The following is a 21850-nucleotide window of genomic DNA, read 5'->3' as shown; positions in this document are numbered from 1 at the left end:
CGTTCCCCGATTGCTGCATCCCAGTCTATTTAAAAATTACTTTCTTTCTTCATACCCATTCCTCTCCATTCACTATGAACTTTTTTTTTCCTTGTTCCAAGTTCCTTGCATTTTTTTGTTGTATCTTTCCTCACATTTCTTTCTTCGAGTGTAATGTTATCATTTATGAATATTTTTTTCTTTTATAGACTTGAGCCTTTTTTGCATACTTTTTTTCCACTCCTACTGTATAAAAGAAACATAACAATCAATATTATACGAACCATCGAAAACATCTACTTCCATAATCGAATACAGGCAAAGATAAATGGAAAACTAACACAGTGTATACCAGTACAAAGCGGAGTCAGACAGGGTGACTCGTTAAGCCCACTCTTATATTAAAGAGATTAATATAATGGACGAAATAATACAGGCAATACGTAAAGGTCATGGTTACAGAATGAGGAACAAATAAATCCCAATATTCTGTTATGCAGACAACGCCGCATTAATCGCCGAGATAGAAAACGAGCTCCAAAGATTAACACACATCTTCAATACAACAGCCAAGAAATACAATATAATAATATCAGCAGAAAAAACCAAATGTATGCCAACATCTAAATACTTACCCACTACGATGTAAAATCGAAATCGAAACTAGTTACGGAGATGTTGAAGCAGAAGTACGACAACAAAGCTTAAAAGCAAGTAAAGCAGCGGGATCTCTTAATGACACAATCTGGAAGAACAAACACCTAAGACAAGACACAAAAACAACAATCTTTAAAGCAGCAATTAGACCTGTATTAACATACACGGTAGAGACAAGACCTGACACATCTAAAACGAGACAACTACTAGAAACAACAGAGATGGAAATACTCCGACGAATATCAGGGAAAAGTTTATTGGATAGGGAGAGAAGCGAAAACATGTAATATAGAAGACATAAATGGATAGGTGACAAAACGGAAACAGGAGTGGAACGAACACATTAGTAGAATGGCAGAGGATAGGATAGTACGAGATAGGCCACCAAATGGACGAAGGAGTATTGGCAGACCAAGAAAAAGATGGTGCGATTATTTAAACAATTTAGGAGGCTAATATTGAAGAAGAAACAGGCTGTAAAGCCTACATAAGAAGTAAGAAGAAGAACAATATTTTTCAAACCTTTAAGCCCATTTTTCGCCTTAACTAAAATGAGTTGTTCCTTTTATTTCTGTTTTCTTTAAATTTCTATCTTTTTATTTGTCTTAATTCTTCATTATATTCTCTATTGTCTTTTCTTATTTCTTTAAGTTATTTAACAGTTTCTCCTAGCAACGCTTTAATATGAACATTGTCATCGAAATCTTCACACTCTTATTTATATGTCTCCCACTTTGATGTTTTTGTTTTTTTACTTCTATTAAAAGGAGATTCAGACTCCTTGGTTTCAATTTTTATACAATCAGACATTTTGTCTTCAGAGTTACGTCAACGTTAAAGTTACAATTTTTTTAACACATTACGTATATTGTCCCTAACCTTTTTCTTTTCTTTATCTGTTGTGATCTTGTAGGCACACTATTGTAGTTTAAAGTACAATTGCACAAAATAATATATAGGATCTAAAATATATAAAATATCCACCTATAACGAACCAATGGTAACAATATTAAAATATCCAATTCCATAAAAAACTTCCCAACAAGTAAATAGTGTGACCGCCAAGACTGGCCTATTTTAAATAGACCAATTCGGACACAAACGTGAGAGCCCAACTACTGAGTCCTATCTTCTCATCTCTTTTCGGTAGAAATCAGAATGGTACAGAGCATCAGCGTGGCAGATGTTCTTTTCATAAATCTTGATTCGATACTACCACCTGCCTTTTTGGACCTGAGTGAAAGATGTAAAAAGACAAGGCCAGGTGTTTATTTACTGTTTAAAAAAGACGTAATATCTATTTGGTATACTACCTGTCTATGTAGGATGTTTGTCGGTTGGAATTTTAAGTAACTATTTGGATATGATTTTTAATAAAGAGGAAGTGGACACGACATTCTAACAATTAATAATGACAAGAAAATATTGAAAATAATAAACTAAACATTTTTTAAAATTCTCTGCTACTCCTGTTATTAAAAAACCAAAAATTATTGTTGTTTTCTTAAACAAAAGAATCAATTTTACCAGGTGACTCGTATAATTTGATCCTCCACAGTAATTTTTTATCAGACAAATTGTTGATAGCCTTCTGCAATTCTCAGTAAACAAATTATTGACGTGCTGAAGTGTTGATGAATCTTATTTTAATTTTTTGCTTATCGAACTGCGATAATTTTGCTCATGTAAACTGAGCAATTTAATTATTGTTTTATATTCATAGTTCCATAGTTGTGATATGTGTCAGTATTATTATTGAAGTCATATAAATAGTTTATGATACACTTCGTAACGATTGAAGTGAATATTACTGGATTTTCAAATTGACATCTGGACTTGAAATCTGTCAAAATGAATCGTTTTGGCAGATTTCAAGATTTTTTTCACGATTAATAATTAATTTGTTATTAACATACCAGTTCGCAAAGCTGTCCGATGCTTTTTATAACCCTTAGGGGAACCTTAGGGCCCTCCACAGCTTGGAAAATCTTCAGTTGAAGTAAAGCCGTTCAGTTAGACACACAAATAACCGGCCTTATATAACTTTTCAACCAGATAACCTAAAAAAATTCCAGTTTATTTAAGTAATAAAATGCAATAATCTACCTTGTTTAATGCTTTAGACAAGTCAGCATAAATGGAATGCACCTGAAAACTGTTTTACAATGCGTTCATAATGTTATCAGTGTAAACTAGTAAGTTGGTAGAAGTTATAGCATAGAATAGAGAATAACAATATGCTTTATTGTCACTGAAAATTGTACAATTTTATGGACAAAGCTTACAAAAAGTCAAAAAAATAACAATAACAATTTAAAATGTATGTACTAAAATTACAAAAATCGTCAATATCACAAAATAAAAGATAATAAAATAACAAAACAAACTGACAAAATTTAACTAAATTGCAAATTGCATAATAAAACCTTACGAAATAATAAGTTTAAGTTGCTGCATGTTATACCCAAATATATATAAAAATACTTAAGTTACTTGTACCTGAACGTACTGTGATTTCTTAGTTATTCGGTAAGAAACTCTTCCACTGAATAATAATTTGGTCTTTCAGATACATAGATAGGCTTTTGTCAATTTTCGAAACTTAAGGAAAGAATATTGTTCTGAAGCTATTTTCTTGTGGCATTTTAAATTAATTACTATTTAAATGGGAATAAGCCACAATTAAAGGTTAAAATACGTTTATTGACGTTTCAATTTCCACTTCGGAAATCGTTCTCAAAATACAAACATTAATGTTTGTATTTTGAGAACGATTTCCGAGTGGATGGGATCGGTAAATACACATCAAAGGTTGAATTTCTGGTGGAGTAGTCATGGTTAGGTCTTGCTGGAAAAATATGTAGGTGTTTAAGATTAAGCAAACAGTTTCTAGAATATATAGAGGGAAGCGTTAAAATACCGTGACTTTTGAAGTAGCTTCTACAATGTATTATTCTACTGAGGCAAAAAAGATACCATATTGCTCTTTTTTGTAATTTAAAAATAACATCAGATTGAGCAGCTGTACTAGAACCCCAAAAAGAAGACCATATTGAAGATGAGACTCGAATAACGGAAAATATGTTATTTTAGAAAATGCTTAATTGATTTACTTCGAAACAGATCTTATTGCATAGCAGGTTGAGGATAGTTTCTTACTTAACAAATCGATATGAAGGGGCCATTTAAGGTTGTTGTCTATAAAAATACCCAGAAATTTTACAGAATCAACGATACTGATCTGGATGTTATTAAGAAGGTTGAAGAGCTTCTTTATAGGATAATTCATGTCTTATCCACGTTAAAAGAGAGTAAATTAGAGTCGGACCAGGTTTTTATTTTAAGTAGATCAGAAGTTATAATTAATAGTTGTATGAAGAGTTGCAATATTAGAGTTCCTCCAGGTAATACTGGTATCATCAGCAAAAAGAGAAATTTTATAAAGATAAGGAAAAGTAGAAGACTCAATACTGAACCTTGTGGTACCCCACATACAATGCTTTTGTGACTAGAGTTAGTATTATTTGCTCTAACTAGTTGTTTCCTATTCCTCGAGTAAGATTAGAACCAATTCAAAGAAATACCTCGAATTCCGTAGAAATTTAGTTTTTTTATCAAAATGTCGTGATTTACACAATCAAAAGCTTTGGCATAGTCAAAAAAACAGTGACAACGTAAAGATTATTGTTTATTTCTTGATAGACCTCCTGTAGTACCTACAGAAAACATTACATCACTTATACATTTATTAGATAAAAAGCCGAACTGACTTTGTGATAAAATGTTGTTTTCATCGAGAAAGGACATAAATCAGGCTTTTATAAGTCTCGCAATAATTTTGGATAGGACCGGTAGTAAGGCAATAGGTCTATAGTTGCAGATATTAGATTTTTCACCACCCTTATGAAGAGGAATAATAATGGCTGTCTTTAGGCACTCTGGAAATAAACCGTTTTCAAAGAAATCGTTAATTAATGAGACCAGGACCTCCAACACATTATTTGGGAGATATACGAACATTTTTATGGATAGTCCATCAGTACTACAACAGTACTAAACAATGAATTCGAGATCTTTTTTGAATTGGGGAGATAGGAAATAGGATCTTGTTGTGGCAAAATAGTTGATGTTATATTTTTACTCACATCAACGAAGTATTCATTTAGATATTCAGGGTTTGAAAGAGAAAATGTTTGAGCTGTGTTAGTTTTATTTCGAAGATCGTTTATTTTAGACCAAGTTTCTCTTGCAACGTTTTTAGAGCTTCCCAGGCGATTCTGATAGTACATTTTTTTAGCTGTTTTGATAAGTTTTAGATAGTTTCCTCTGTACCTCTGTATCTTTTTAGATATATTCAGTGACAAAGACGTTGGTAGTAAATTTCTTGACGTACAGTAGTGAACGCATATTCTTGGCTGATATGCGGATACCTTTGGTAGTCCAGGGTTTGTGATGTTTTAACTTAATTGTAATTAAAGGAAATGCCTTATTGAAAATCCAGACAAGCCTATCTAAAAAATCACTGAAATTATAGTCCACAGAGGGAAAGTGCCACCCAGAAGTCACGCACACATTTTGGAATTTACGGAAGTTCTGAGCGGAAAAAATCCTACCTAAACGTTGGGTTTTTGAGGATTGTTTGTTAAGGACTATTAAACTTGGTATATAGTGCTTCATGGTCAGAACTCCGATCTTCTCGGCATCTTGTGTTACCCCGTCTATCCACGTTGCGCTGTTAATTATAGTGGTAATATCTTTACCACCAAACGTATGCTTGTAGATATTCTGCAGTTCAAAGTTATATCTACGCCTCCATATTCCGTTCTCATAGACTGTTTTCATTCTTCATCTGTTTTCGTTAGCGACCAATTATACATCCATAAGTAGAATTAGCTTTAGGATAAATAATTTTCTAAGTTTTTTTCTGTCACCTCTAGCTTAATGTGTTAGAGAGAGGTCGATCAACTATGACGCACTGAAAGAAGGGTTTGGGACGAACTATAGATTAAGATTCTTGTTATAAACCAATGAAAACTCAAAAAAGGATTCATTCAACAGAAAGTCATATTTTGTTATAGGAAAGAAATCATTATTTTGTAGAAAGAATTAGGATGCCACTATGAGCTGAATTTGGACGATCATTCCTAGCAATTGTGGTATATTTTTTTACAAAAAAAGGTTCGTTAACTTCAAGTCAGTGATCGGTAACCGCAACTATCGGGGGAAATCCTAATTCCTCTAGAAACAAAAATAATTCATCTGTTTTATATCTTACAGAACGAATATTAATCAGGACCATGCTAAAGTTGTCATCACTAAAACAATTTGAGGTTTTATAGTCCCACAGAAAACGTCGTATTATCAAAAAAATTCGTTTTGGAGAGGCAGCTGAATAGTAGTTTGGGTGACTTCCTAATAGTAGGTTTGATTTTTGCAGGTGAATAATTCTTTCCGAAGTTAGAAAGGACCTAAAAGCAGCAAGATCAGCTTAATAAAGTGAACAACATGTATAGGGGTATAAATTGGGGTTAAGTTGGTAATAACTATATAATGGCATTTATCTTCTGTAATTTTTGACGTTTTCTCTGTTGATTCGAAATGTTGAGGTACTTCACTTTTGGTACCTGAGGTAGCATAAAATGTATTTTTCTTCAATACTTCTTTTTTCGTTTGTATAGTAGATAATTTGTTGGTAAGATTACCCATTTGATTAGATATTTCACTGATGTTTGAAGAGAGTCTAGTCTTTCTATCCCCATCTTAATCTCAGTTGATTTTGAGTCTTGGATTTGAACCTTGATAGTGTCCTCAGAACAGCCGAAAAGAACTGACGATATATTGAAAATATCTTGTTCCATTTGCCTTATAGATTTTAAAACATTGTCAGGATTTAGATCTTAGATCTTGACAACAAAGATCTTAGAATTATCAAGATAGAAGACCAGTTAACTGATAAAATTGCAATAGAACGTGGAGTATGACGTTGTTGTTCAATATTTATTCTGAATGGGTATTTAAGGAAGCTTTAGACGGTTGTGCGAAAGGAATACTAATAAACGGTGAATGGTTGAATAACATTAGATATGCAGATGACACTATAGTTTTTGCCGATAATCTGAATGACTTACAGATATTAACAAATCGCATTACAGAAGTCAGCAACAGATTCGGACTAGCTCTTAACATAAAGAAAACCAAATTTATGACAATTAGTAAAAAACCAATAATAAACGCTCAACTTACAATCAACCAACAGAATATCGAAAGAGTCGAGCAATATACATATGTAGGCACCAATTTAAATAGCCAATGGGACCACTCAACAGAAATTAAACAGCGAATAATAAAAGTAAAAGCAGCATTCGTTAGAATGAGAACCATTTTCAACAGTCGAGACATATCATTAAAAACAAAATGCCGTCTATTGAACTGCTACATATTCACAGTTCTGCTCTACGGAATGGAAGCATGGACACCGACTGTTGCATCTATGAATCGGCTCGAAGCTTTCGAAATGTGGTGTTATAGGCGCATCTTACGTATATCCGTGGTTGACAGAGTTACTAATGTGGAGGTCCTGCGTAGAATGGGGAAATAATGTAAAATTCTCATGACCGTCAAAACTAAAAAGTTGGAATATCTAGGACATGTAATGAGAAATCAAGAACGTTACAGCCTTCTCCAGCTTATTCTCCAAGGAAAAGTAAATTCTTAGAGAGGACCGGGAAGAAGACGCATTTCCTGGCTTCAAAATTTACGAAAGTGGTATAACACGACTACCACTGAACTGTTCCGCGCTGCAATAAACAAAGTAAAGATAGCCGTGATGATCGCCAAGATCCGTAACGGATAGGCACTTTAAAAAGAAGAAGTCAGGATTTAGGAGGTTACTTTTATTTTATGGATCTCGTCAATGTTTTTTTGTAAGATAGTTCAATGGTTTGGGCCCATTTTTAGTTAATAAATCGTAGGTATCAATGAAAACAGGCAAATTATCAGTTAGCTTTTTAGTTAGTTGAATTACGGCTTCAAAGTTCTCTAAAGGTATTTGATTTTTTGATAAATTGGTAATTTTTTCATTTAAATATTTTAAGCTTGGGAAGCACACAATGTACAAAAGAATCTTAGATGGGAAAATTTTTGATCCAAGAGGGCTCTTGTGGTCGTTTTATTAAGCTCATTAAGTTGAACAACCAGGCTGGAAACCATGCTAACCAGTATGGTTACATGATACACTCTGTATACCAAGTTTTTGTTGAAAAAAAAAATCGTAACTAAAAATATAAATCGACGTGTCTGTATTTATTGTAATCGTTTTTCGTTTGTCTGATATACACTGTATATTTTCTGTGTTGTTTTATTACCTCTTTCATATCGGGATATTTGTTACAACAAAATAGAAATTAATACCAAAAATTAATTAAATTGACAAATTATGTACTTAAATATGTATATATAGTTTTACGCTGTTAATATTAATGATTCTGAATATTTAATGCCGAACACAGTTCCACAAAATGTGAGTGTGATTCTGTAAAAGCGTTAGATCATCTTTTAAATTGTCTGCAAAAGAATTTGTTATAATATGCTTGCTGCATTATTTGCTTCATACAATGAATCATTTTAGGACAATGTATTCAGTTCTGATTGTGAATTCAGCGGAAATTAAATGATTAAGTAAACAATTTTTTATTTAGTATACTTCAATTAAGAATTTGTATCGTTGACCTCTAGTGTGCTCGGTTTTTTTATATATTTTTGTTGTAATTAATTCAATATTAGGATCAAGGAGACAATAAATAAACGACGAACTAAAAAATCGAAAGATAAGGATGATAATTGAAACAAAAAAGAAACTTCCAGAGATATTTCAGTGGAGCTGGAGCAGATCAAAAGGAAAGAGCTCACTGCGGTGTAGCTGCAGTAAAAAGAGAATAAATACCAAATACATCTGATTTGAATAATTGAAAACTATGTTCAAAACAAAGGCTCACGGATAGAGGAATGTCTCCCATATATGGTGGTGGTGGTGGTACTGATCAAATAAAATAATCAGGGTGGACCAAAACTAGTAACCCGTAGCAACTGACTCCATTTGAAGCGACTACAAACAGCGTCAAACCCAGATTGGGGGTTAATTTCTGCGCTATAGGGTTCACAACCTCAATAGTTAAAACCTTGTTATCTTTCCGGATATCCCATACCTTCGCTTATTTTTTTTTCTTTACCAAAACGAGACATTTCTTTCTTTAATTCGGATACCATATTATAAACATGAGCCTTTTCCAAACGTGTCCTTTTTTATCAAGTTGTTCAATTTAATAAAGCAGATATGACAGATCATCAGCAGCAGATGCTTGTTTATGGTGCACTCATTTGGTCATTAGGAACAGTTCTCCAGACTTCTGAAGTGGTGAGACTATTGTATTGAATCTTTTTGGAATGAGCCATTAAGGTATGATGTTAATAGGAAATTGTCTGAGAAAGAAACACAAGATCTTTTTACTGGCTTGCAAAGTTTTCCCAAGAATTCAGCTCTCCGGAAATTGAACTTTATAAAAAGGGCACGTTTGGCAAAGCAAAGGTTCATGCTTATGTAATCTCCGAATTAAAGAAAGAAATGCCTCGTTTTGACAAAGAAAAGACAACGCAACCTCTTGGAATACGTACCTCAGATGGTAATCAATCCACCCCCATTCATGGGGCAAGTAGACCTTCGGATTCTTAAGAGTCTACATTATCATCATTCTGACTTTGCAACCCTACGTGGGTCCTAACCTCCTCAAGAATGTCTCTCCAGTCGTCCCTATTCGTCGCCTTCCTCCGCCAAACACGTATTCCCATATTTCTCATGTCTTCATCGATGTTATCAAGGAACCTTGTTCTGGGTCTTCTTCTTCTCTGGCCAATGGGTCTATCAAGGAGCGTTTTTCTAGCTGTGTCATGTTTGTTCCATCCGCATTACATGCCCTATCCACCTCAAACGTTTTATCTTAATATGTTTTACGATATTCTGTAAAGGTATTCCTGGTATATTCTGTAAAGTTTGAAGTTATATCGTCTTCTCCACACTCCATTGTCATTCATTGCTCCATAGATTTGCCTTAGTACTTTTCTTTAGAAACATATTAACATGTTTTCATGACTTTTTGTTAGAGTCCAGGTCCCTGAACCATATGTTAGGACTGGGCGTATTATTGTTTTGTAGAGTTTTATTTTTGTATTTCTCGATATAATTGTGGATTTAAGGAGGAGATTGAGCCCAAATTAACATCTGTTGGCCGTATAAATTCTGCCGTTTATCTCTGCGGTAGTATTTTCAGTGTTAAGGAGCGCTCCCAGGTATACAAATTCGTTCACTGCTTCGATGACGTCGTTTTCTATAACAAGTGGTCGTAGGATTTGTGGTTGCGTGCTTATTTTCATATACTTCCTTTTGTTGGTGTTTATTATTACACCCATTTTTGTAGCCGATTCTTTTAATGCTACATACGCCTCTTGTGCAGCATTTTCCGTTCTCCCAACAATATTGATATCATCAGCATAGGCAAGGATTTGCAATGATTTATTGTATATTGAACCAATGGTTGTGATTTGTGATATACGTATTACTTTTTCCAGAGCCAGATTGAACAGTATACAGGAGAGAGGGTCTCCTTGGCGCAGCCCGTTATTTGTTTTAAAAGGTTCAGACAGTTCCCTCTGAAATCGTACTCTTCAAGAGTTAGTTTTGTTAAATATACCAACTGATTTAGTATTCCTAGCTCTTTCATTGCTTTGAACATTTCCCTTCTATTCACAGAGTCGTAGACTGTTTTCTAGTCTATAAATATGTGATGAGTATCAATGCCATATTCCAGAGTTTTTTCTAAAATTTGTTTCAGGGTTTCAATCTGATAAATTGCCGATTTACTACCTCTGAAACCAGCCTGATATTTATTAGGTTCTATCTGTTCTGCATATGGTGCCTTACGGTGATATAGTACTGTAGAAAATATTTTATACGCTGCATTTAGAAGCGTAATTCCTCTGTGGTTAGAGCATTCAAAGATATCTCCTTTTTTGTGTATGGTGCAAAGTATTCCAATCGTTGGGGAGGGAGTTCTGTGTCTATATTTCTTTTATAAGCTGATGTAATGCCATTATGGTATCGTGGCCACCTTCTTTATATAGTTTAGCTGGGAGATTATCTATAGCGGGTGATTTGTTTCTGGCTAGTTTTTTAACTGAATCTTTAACTTCAAGAATCGTGGGTGGTTCTTCTTCCCTTTCGTTTGTTTCCCTTACCTCTTCTCTTTCGTCTTCCAGGTTTTTCTCTTTTTCCTTAAGTGCTCATATTAAGTGCTTGGTTTTAGTATTCAATCCATCTATTCAATACATCTTTCCTTGTTGTTAATAGGTCGCCATTCTGACTTCTGCCTTGTTTTGTGGTTGCTTTGAATTCTTTTCTGTTGATGTTAACTTTCTCTTGAGAGTTTACAACATCATGTATAAAGAAACCCAACACTATCTTTGCAACTATTGCTCTAAACTCTCTTCTTCAGTTTGAAAACTGAACCAAAAACTGGATGTTCCCAAAGAAAAAATGTAATGATAAAGACTACATGAGACTAGGTTTACAGATCAATGATTTTGAATCTGAAAGCTTTAGAATTTTTAAAGAAAAATCCACCACGAAGATCATCATCTTACTCAACATTGTTAAGCCAGGTTAAAAATATTTGCAACAAGCATAAATTCCACCTGATGACCTCCAAGATCGTCAAAGTCTGAAAGATAAGGTGAAATCTACTAAAAACTTATTCCTCCCACTATCCTAGCTCTTCGCCCTGCTAGCAAGTGGTCACAAGACAGGAAAGAGGAACATTATATTAAAATAAACACCTACTGGAGTGGAGGAGAATCAATCATGAAAAAATCTTCGTGGTTCTTAGTAGGCTGAAACGGCAGCAAAAAAAAAATGTACAAAACAAAATTCTGAAACTGATGCTACCGCACAATGTGACCTTTTGTCCAGTCATATGGAACTGAACGTTTGTAAATATTTAGAAAAATTGTTCTGTAAAAAGTAAATACATATTTATTTGTAATACACTCGCGATCATAAAATCCGGGTCGTCTTGAAAATTTCAAGTTTCTTAAATATTTTTGCCTCTGGTGCAGTAATAACCCTTTTTTTTGGCTAATGTATTTTTTATTTGTCATCAATGTTTGTTTTGAAAGAAAAAAATGGTTTTTTATTGTTTTTATTTAAAAAAACAGAAAACAAATCAAATTGTTGATAAAACAGACATACGAAAAAAAATGGAAAATACAGAACGTGGTAAAAAATCAGTGAAATTTCAATGACCAATATCGTTTATTGCCTACCCTTGCTCTAATAACCTCTTGCAGACGACGGGGCATACTCTCAATTTTTCTCCGGATTACATGTTGTGGTATGTTATTCCACTCTCTCACTAACAGATCCTTAAGCTCCTGTGCGTTGTTAGGAGGAGGTGTATGGGTTTGAATACGTTTTTTCAAATCGTCCCAGAGATGTTTGGTGGGGTTCAGGTCCGGAGACCTAGCTGGCCAGGGTACCCTCGTAATTCCAACTTCGTCCAAGTATTACATACTGATCCTGGCAACGTGCAGTCGCACGTTGTCTTGCATAAAAACGGCGTTTTCTCCAAGCCCTGCCATGTTGGGCATAACATGTTCTTCCGGAATCTCCGTAATGTACCTTCGTGCAGTTAGGGACCCAGTTTCGATGAAGGGTAATTCTGTGTGGAAGTCGGAAGATATACCTCCCCAAGCCATGACCGAGCCTCCACCAAATGGCATTCTTGGAGCAATGCAAGCTTGTGAAAATCGTTCACCGGTTCTCCTCCAAACTCTTACACGTCCATCGGATCCAGTTAGGCAGAAACGGGATTCATCTGAGAATAACACTTTGCTACAATCGTTAATTCCCCAATGCACGTATTGTCGAGCAAAAGCTAGTCGTGCAACTCGAGGCACCCGGCGAAGTGGCGGTCGTCTATCCATTACCCGAGAAAATAGTCAAGAAGAACGAAGTCTTCTTCTGACTGTTGCAACACTAAAATTGCGATTTCGTACTTCCTCTAGACGATTTTGATGCATAACCGCAGTTGAGGTTCGGTTTCGTTAAGCCTGAAACACAAGGAAACGGTCATTTAGTGCCTTGGTCGTTCTTCTTCGTCCAGAGCCAGGTCGCCTGGTTAGCAAACTTGCCTCCTGCAAGCGTTGAAGCACTCGTTGAACCGTAGAAAGGCTTACGCCAACAGTTCTTGCGACTTGCCGTTGAGTGTGACCATCTTTCACAAGTGCAACAATTTGTGCCGTTTCAACAACAGTCAAAGGCATTTTTGTCAAAAAATAAACACTAATAATGGCACTAATAAACACTAATGGTGGCAATAATAAACGTTTGTTCGTTGCATTTGAACAGAAAGTCGAAATACAAACGAGACATTTAAAACAAGCGGAGTTACAGGTAGCGTTCATTTTGGGAAGTGTGCACTTTACCGCGAAATCGGCACTATTGGAATTCTTTGTTACAAAGGAAACCGCAACAATTCTCAGAAACGTTCATTAGTTTGTATTTATGTTATTATTATTTACGATAAAGCTCGTTAAAAATGAAATATCGGTGATTTTCAAGGTGACCCGGATTTTATGATCGCGAGTGTATATTGTTGGAAACACATACAGTGAATAAAATAAAATCCTCACTCTGTGTAATACAAATCGCACTCGGAACAAGTTTAGCTAAGAATCTAATGGAATCTTCACATAAATAAACCACATCTGGATGACATCATAGCATAAATAGAAACCCAGTAGTAAAAATAATTTGTTTTTTATTTATAGTGGTATAAAAACCAAATTTGGCGTTCAATACACTCTTCCAAAATTCGCTACGCAATGAGAGTTTGTTAATGCTAAATCCAGATGCACATCACATAAATAGATCATTTCAGTTCATAAATTCACCAGATGCTCCTTACCAAGTGACCTTCATTTCGGTTTATTTATTAATAACTTCTAACGGTTCTTAAGATATGTAGTTTTTGGTGTCAGGGAAGAATTACACAGGGAAAAGGTACACAGAAAAATTATACAGTAATATCGAATTAATTATAAAAAGAAGAGAATATCAAGAATACATTCTTAAAATTTAAGTAGATGTCACAGTATGGAAAAAGTTGACGTCCAGGTAGGCCAAAACTTATTTGGAAGGATGGTGTAAATGAGGACTAGGAAAATGTCTATTTGCAAAACTGACGATTGGCAATGGATATGACTAAATTGCGAAGAAGGCTTTGTAACGTTATAAACGTCACATCTTTATTAATTTATATTTAAATAATTATTTTATTTTCATTTCTTTATTAATTCCTTTACCCTAATTTTTTTTTACTATTTTTTTCTTCAAAAAAGTAGTTGGCGCCCTCTGTCTTTCTTTCCTCTTTATTTCTGCCCCGTAGAATAAATATTCGCCCTCTCTCTTTCTGTCCGGTCGACTAAATTCGACAGAAGGGCTAATTCCATCATAGGCATACGTCCTATGTCATCTGTTCTAACTTCATTGCAGTCCCTTCTTACTTTCTGTCAATCACCTTTTCTAACATAATGGGAATATAATTTTTTGCCTGTTTTTGAAATTTATAAAAGAAGGTAGGAATTATTATAAGCTTCATTTTATGGTCTGCAGAATTCTCTTGGGTTTATTGGCTGTATTACCACTTTATTGGTATTATTGGAGAACTTATTGGCTGTATAGAAGACTTTATTGGAGATTTTATGGGAAATTAAGAGAATAACATGCTCTGGAGGACCTAACTGCAGCTGTCAGGAGGGCCTAACCATCTAATTGGGACCCATCCATACAATCACCCATCGATGCCATAAGTATCGCCAAATTTATTTATTGTAAAGCATTGGCAGGATTGATTATTTTTTATTTTTAATAAATATGATTAGTTAAGTAATGATTTTATTTGCTATCAGCTGAGGGTTCATGGTTTAATTCATAGTTTAAGACAAGACGAATTCACACTTGAGAGACTGAGCTAGGCGAAGCATAGACGAGTATTTCAATTTTCTTTTTTAGTCTTATCGTTACAACTTCAAAAGGACATGTCCTTAGGGAGGTATAGGAAGTAGAGCAAACATATTTGTTACGCTTTTGTTTATGATCAGCAGTTTGGAAGCTTTATTGATAATCCTCAAGAGACACGTGGCAAAGGCAAAGCGAAATGTTGTAGATAATAATTTTTTGCACTATTTAATTTTATTAATAAATGAGACGGTTTCTTTATTACAGGCCCCTGGCTGTTACTGCCCCGGCCATGCTTCTAGAAGCCCTCTATTTCGTGTTAATAGCCGCGAGTGTCCGCGCGGAAGACGACACGACGGCAGGTCCCGTCTTCCTCAAGGAACCACCTAACCGAGTCGATTTCTCGAACACCACCGGCGCCGTCGTGGAATGTAGTGCTCGCGGAAACCCACCCCCGGATATAATTTGGGTCCGTGCCGATGGTAGCGCTGTAGGCGATGTTCCCGGTCTTCGACAGGTTCTGGCTAATGGCAATTTGGTGTTCCCACCTTTCAGAGCAGAGGACTACAGACAGGAGGTACACGCTCAGGTCTACGCTTGTTTAGCGAAGAACACCGAAGGATCTATTCATTCTAGAGATGTCAACGTGAGAGCAGGTAAGGTCCATGTCACATACTTCTGTAATTCATTTATTTTTAAGAGTGTACAAGTTACTACATCCTTTAGATGCTGAGAACAAAGTTTATTACTTACTTAGGTCTGTTTGTGTATCAGTTGCTTCATTATATTAACCGTTTTGTACCAAATTAGGTAAGAAATAAGTGACTTCAACAATTTTTACTCGATTTTTTACAGTTTTAGAAGATTAAAATCCAAAGGAGCGTCCTGTCAGGTCCAGTCAGGCAGTCAGGACTCTTTTACAGGGCTCTGGAATCTTTTTATTTTTTCTGTAAAATTTAATAGCGGCAAAATGTTTCGAAACTGATTGAAAATATTGCTCGCTGGTTTAGGGGATTCTGAAATATTTCAGGCGTTTAAAGATATATATCGGATCTACCTAGCAATCTATTAACCAACTGTGAAAACTTCTTTGGGCAACCAAGAGTGTTTTAGCTTGCTTGGGAATATTTGCAGGACAGTCTGAAATGTTTCGAGATTATCTTAAAATATTTGAACGGGCATTGAAAAGTTCTAGAACAGTTTGAGATGAACAGTTTTAAGGCTGATTTGAAATATTTAAAGGAGTTTTGAACACTCCTTTAGAACTTTGGAGAACTTTAAAGCATTATGGAATATTTCAGGGTCACCCTGGAAAGTTTTAGCTGGCTCGGAAATATTTGAAGGATTTCTGGAGTGCTTCAGTACACTCTGGAATGTTCCGAGATTGATTTTAAGGGACCTTTAAAAGTTTTAGGACAATTTAAGATGGTTTAGATAACTCTGGATTACTTCATGGGAGTATGAAATATTTCAGGACAACCCTGGAAAGTTTTCTGATCTCTGAATTCTTAGAGCACTCAGGAATGTTTAAGCTGTTAAGTCTTCGAAATATTTGAAGAACCTTTGGAGTAACTGAGAACAGTCTGGAGTATTTCAATATTGTCTTGAAATATTTGAAGGGGCATTGAAAAGTTCTAGAACAGTTTGAGATAGTTTAGGGAGGACTGCATGATAATCTCAAAAGTTTTTGAGACTGTATAGAAATATTTAAAGAGGCCTATTTCAGGTCAATTTAAGATGGTTTAGAGAAATATGTAGTACTTCAGGGCAGCGTCGAATATTTTAGGACTGCCCTGGAATATTTTAGAGGGGGTTTTAGGAAACTCTAGGGAAGCTTGATAAGTTTAGGTTTTTTTCAAAATGTTTGAATTTAAAAAGTTGTAGTGCAGTCTGACATGATTTGTTTTTAGTAAGGACTGTACAGTATCGTGGAATATCTCAAGGCATTTTGAAATGTTTTAGGGCATTCTGGTTGACTTTGAGACAGAATAGAATATTTCAAGGAAATTACGAAGTGCTTTAGGACTCGTTGTGCTTCCTAGATGGTTTTGGAGTAGTTTGTAAGCTCCAAGATTGGCCAGACTTGCCACAATTGCCGTCAATGCACTTATGCCCTGGTGTCTAGCAACTGTGTCCTTGTAAACTTGTTCTTAGTTGAAAAAGGTGCTTGTTAAAAATATTGTTTATCGGAGAAATAAAATGTGCGACTTTTATTATAGGTACTGCAAATTTGTTTGCTCTGGTAAGCAATTTTTTGACGATAAAATATCAGGTGATAATAAACACTTAATTAATCGTTTTTTTTCATAGTAACAAAAGAGTTATAATAGGTACTATGTTATAACAAACTCAATGACTAACGTTTTCTTAGTCATTGAGTTTATAATTAAATTATTTTCAATTTTTAAAGGGAAAAATTTTTTATAATGTTTTTGAGTGGTTAATGTTTACACCTGATATTTTGTGATTTTCTTTCATTTAGAAGGTCTGGCAAGTTGTAATCAAAATATACATATCTGGAAAATCCGTTGAGCCGCTCACTGAATAAAAGTTTATTGACAACCATTAAACAACTATAAAAAGTTTATAATTACATCATTCATTGAAAATATTGAATATTTATTTTGCAAATTGAATTTCTTGGGACGAGAATTGTTATTGTAAAATCAACGACATTATTTTTCCAGTACAATAGCAATAGAACATTGCTATTTTTAAACAAATTTAATTTTTTTGCTTCCAGACCTTCTAACTTATATTTTATTATATAAATTCTCTTTCAGGCATTGCAGAACCTTCTAGTATAACATGATATATGTACTTAATATTGTTTTAAATATGAATTGTTATACATTACTATTATGCTGCGTATTTTATAGCGAAAAAAAGCGTAATAATTCTAAAACAGTTTTAAAACATTTACATACTGTTTTTAACAGACATAGTAAATACAAAATAATATAATTTTTGAAGCAATTAAGTCGTCTTAATGACTTTAACGCTCAACCAATAAAAAAGTAACTACAATTATTAGTAAGATGGAAACTTCTGTCAAAAATATAGGTTTGGGGTAAGAAAATTGTGATAACACACCTTATGAAATCCTCGCGCTCTTTTACGATGACAACGTATCGACGTCATTTGTCAAACGTGACAGGTGTCATCTATAATGCGGGCGGGGTTTTCCATAAGCATTTTTACCACAAGTTTTTGACGAAAAATTAATCTGTTTCTACTCAAATTATATTTACTCAGATATCTACGCAACTTAGTTTTAAAACTAAACCAATTTTCCACGAAATATGTTCAATTTCGAATCGATTTTTTTCATTCTGACATTATGAGGCGTATGTTTTCTATTTAGTTGATCAAGATTCGATTATTCTGATATGGTATTGCCTTCTATGACATAATATGGTCGTTTACATACAGTTGTTCAATGAGTTATGTCATTCGATAGAAAATGGCGCTTTTAGACCTTTCATTTTTCTACTGTGAAGTTTCATGTGGACCTGTCAACTCATTCGTACGTTTACAGCTATTTGGAGTTGGGATTATTAAGCATTGTCACGTCAAGTACCATTATAACGCAACAAAAATTCATAAACGTTGGTTAAAAGTGTATAAGGACTCTTGGTCTTGACCTTCAATTAGAACAGTAAAAAGATGGGTTCCTGAATTTAAATATAATCTTGAGAACACATCAGTGGAGCAATCGTAGTAAAATTCTGGGTATGGCTCTGGAGGATCTTCTATTAACTAAAAAATATTTATAAAAAGTTACAGGAATCTCATTAGGCACTGTAAGCTATATTTTCACTGAAGTTTTGAGCTCTAGATATAGGCCAAGAAGTCAGGACTTTAAATATCTGTAAGAAAAATTATACCTAATGACGGCTTTACTGCTTAATATCATCTATGACTAGAACACTCATGAGGAAGTAATCTTGGAACCAACTATGTCTTTTAGCAGCCCTTAGCAAAGGGACGAAAAAGTGGTGAAAACCAAATTGTTCGCATTTTCTCATATACCTCCAAAACTATTGATTTTACGGAAAAAATTTCTATAAAAAATCAAGAAAACTGAATTGACAACAAGATAGGCTTATTGCAAAACATAAATCTTGCCTCTGCCCTGGTGCGAACTAAATATCATTCAAAAAAATTTTTCAATTAGAACAGTAAAAAGATGGGTTACTGAATTTAAATATTATAATCCTGAAAACTATTCAAGTAAAGGTCATGCAAAAAGTGCATCACTACCATCAGAGCAGCAATTGTAGGAAAAATACTGGAACATGACCCTGGAGGATCGTCTATTAACTAAAAAATATTTTAAGAGGTTACAAGAATCTCATTAGGCACTATAAGTAATATTTTGGCCTAAGTTTTGAGCTTTAGATATAGGCCAAGAAGTGAGAATCTCAAATAGCTAGAAAAAAATTAATAATTTCGGTTTCACTGCTTAATATCATCTATGACTAGAAAACTAATGAGGAGGTAATTTTGGAACCAACTATTTCTTTTAGCAACCCTTTTCAAAGGGGCAAAAAAGAGATGAAAACCAAATTGTTTACATTTTCTCATATATCTCGAAAACCTTCGATTTTTAAGGAAAAAACTTCCTATCAAATATGGAAGAAAACTAAATTTCTAACAACATAGGCTCATTGCAAAACATAAATCTTACCCCTGTCCTGGTGCGAATTAAATATCATCCAAAAAAAGGGTGATCCAAAAAAAAACATCTTTTTTTACCCTCAGTTCCTTTCCTAAAAGTTCTGTACATAGTAGGTGCTCTATTCGTTAACAATGAGAAAGCTATACGAAAGAAGATTAATTCTTAGCAATATTTGGAGTGTTTTAGAAAGGATAAAATTGTTTTTTATGCTCCGCTTCATCAGTATGAATTAGACTAGAGTATGCAAACATTGTCCTAAGGGGCAACGAGCGATTTGAACCAAATATATTGGCTCCGTAGCAAGTTAGCATGCAGAACTGGGCCAAAAAGGTATTAGCACCAATTTTTTGGGATGCAAAACATATTTTGGTGGTGGATTACCTCTAAACTGGTAAAAAAATAAAATCAAATTATTATGTCAAGTTTTTGTACAATCTGAATGTAAAAAGGAGTGAAAAAAGACCTGACTTACAAAAGAAAAAATTAATTTTTCATCAAGACAACCCAACCTCAATAATCCATCACGAAAATTAGTGAATTATGAAAGGTTGCATAATCCACCCTATTTACCAGATTTAACTGCCTCATACTTCTGATATATACATCAATCGAAATTAATCGACGTAAGATGCCTCAACTCAGCAAATGTAGGTAGCGACCATAGCCTAGTATTATGTAAAATAAGAATCATCCTGAAATATTTCCCACCCAAGACAGCGGCGCCAACACAAACAAAAATCAAAGTCGAAGAACTAAATACGGAATCCACGGAATACTTATACAAGGAAAGAATATCAGAGAAAATCGCTGGGAATGAAATATTAGAAAACGATAACATCGAGGAAAGCGGGGAAAAACTCAAAAATAACATAATTAACGCAGCAACAGAATCACTTGGAGAGAGGAAAGTAACGAACACTAAGGGAACACTGGCAGAGCTTCTCAAAACAGATGGAACACGACTTCTACGGAACACAAAAAGTAATTAGGAAAATGATCAGAGAACAAAGAAAAGAGATGAACGAACTAATAAAAACGAAACACATTCAGAAGCAAACATGGGTAGACTACTTTTGATCCCTATTTGCTAAAGGTGACAATGAACCAATAACACCAGAGGTGACGACAAACGAAGAAATAAATATTGAGGAGGAAGAGGTAAAGGAAGCATTAAGGAAATTAAAAAATAGAAAAGCACCAGGAGAGGACAGAATACCGAAGAGTCCTCTATTGTTTAACCTGTTTATGGATGAAATAATAAAGAAAGTAAGAACTAAAAAAGGATACCAAATGGGAGAAAAACAACTTAAAATAATCTGCTCTACAGACGAATCTCTCTCAGACTGACATACTCTCTCAAAATGAAGATGATTTACAACGTATGCTGCACCAATTTAATATAACCGCCAGAAAATTTAACATGTTAATTTCCTCAAAAAAGACAAAATGCATGATTACAGCAAATTTACTAAGATGTAAATTGGAGCTGGAAGGTAGGTAAATAGTAATAGTAGAACAAATGATGGAGTTTAAATATCTAGGCATCACATTATCTAGCTACCGAAAACTCGAAAGTTAAGTGGAAGATCAAGTGAATAGAGCAAACAGAGCCGCAAGATGCCTGAATTAAACAATATGGAGAAATAAAAATATCGGGAAAGAAACGAAAGGCAGAATTTACAGAACAGTCATCAGACCAATAATGACATACTTGGCAGATACAAAACCTGACACAGAGAGGACAAAAAGGATGTTAGAAAAATTGATGGTAAGACACTATGGGACAGAGCTAGAAGTACAGATATACGACGTAGATGCAAGGTGGTGAACATCAAGAACTGGGTAAGAAATAGAAGAGTAGAATGGAACGATCATATAAGTCGAATGACAACAAATAGAGTAGTAAAGACGACAAAAGACGGTTCCCCAATAGGAATACGATCATTAGGAAGACCACGAAAACGATGAAACGACAACTTACTTACAGAGTCATGTCTATATAAAAAGAAGAGAAGAAGATACTTCTGATGTTGGCATACCTTGAAAAATTCATCCTTGTTAACGATTTTAAAAGTTAAAAGAAAACCAAGAAGTAATAGCGTCTTTTGAGAATCATTTGGATTCTGAATTCAAAGATCAAATCCATAAAGTAGAAGAATACTGGAATAAATGTATTGAAGTTAAGGTAGATATTTATTATTAAACATAAACTCTTGATTTCTTATCGAACAACATAATTGATTGAATAATCGACTATTTTCAAGCATTAAGCTGTATGGTAAAGCTCCATTGACCATTTATTTTATATAAATACTGAAAATAATATCTTGTTATATTTTCTTCTAAAAGTTTTAATCATCTCATCTTTTTATCGCCAAAACATCGTCAGTATCAACATCTGCTGACATATTTTCTGTCGATTTCGTTTTAATGTAGTATTGGGCAATTCCTATTTCGTAAAACGATTT

The 21850-nt window shown here is 34.3% G+C and overlaps 1 protein-coding gene across 1 annotated transcript in view; it reads left to right on the top strand.

Annotated features, from left to right (window-relative positions):
* Positions 1 to 21850, top strand: part of Dscam1 (Down syndrome cell adhesion molecule 1) — a 501009-nt gene that overhangs the window by 6156 nt on the left and 473003 nt on the right. The window contains exon 2 of the mRNA XM_072545256.1: positions 14969 to 15357. Within this exon, the coding sequence (XP_072401357.1) occupies positions 14994 to 15357 (364 nt within the window). The 5' untranslated portion in view covers positions 14969 to 14993. The remainder of the gene's footprint in view (positions 1 to 14968; positions 15358 to 21850) is intronic.

Source organism: Diabrotica undecimpunctata, chromosome 9 (genome assembly GCF_040954645.1).
Source record: "Diabrotica undecimpunctata isolate CICGRU chromosome 9, icDiaUnde3, whole genome shotgun sequence".
In the NCBI taxonomy this organism is placed as follows: domain Eukaryota; kingdom Metazoa; phylum Arthropoda; class Insecta; order Coleoptera; family Chrysomelidae; genus Diabrotica; species Diabrotica undecimpunctata.
The sequence above is the reverse complement of the archived record's forward strand: the minus strand, read 5'-3'. Positions and strand labels throughout refer to the sequence as shown.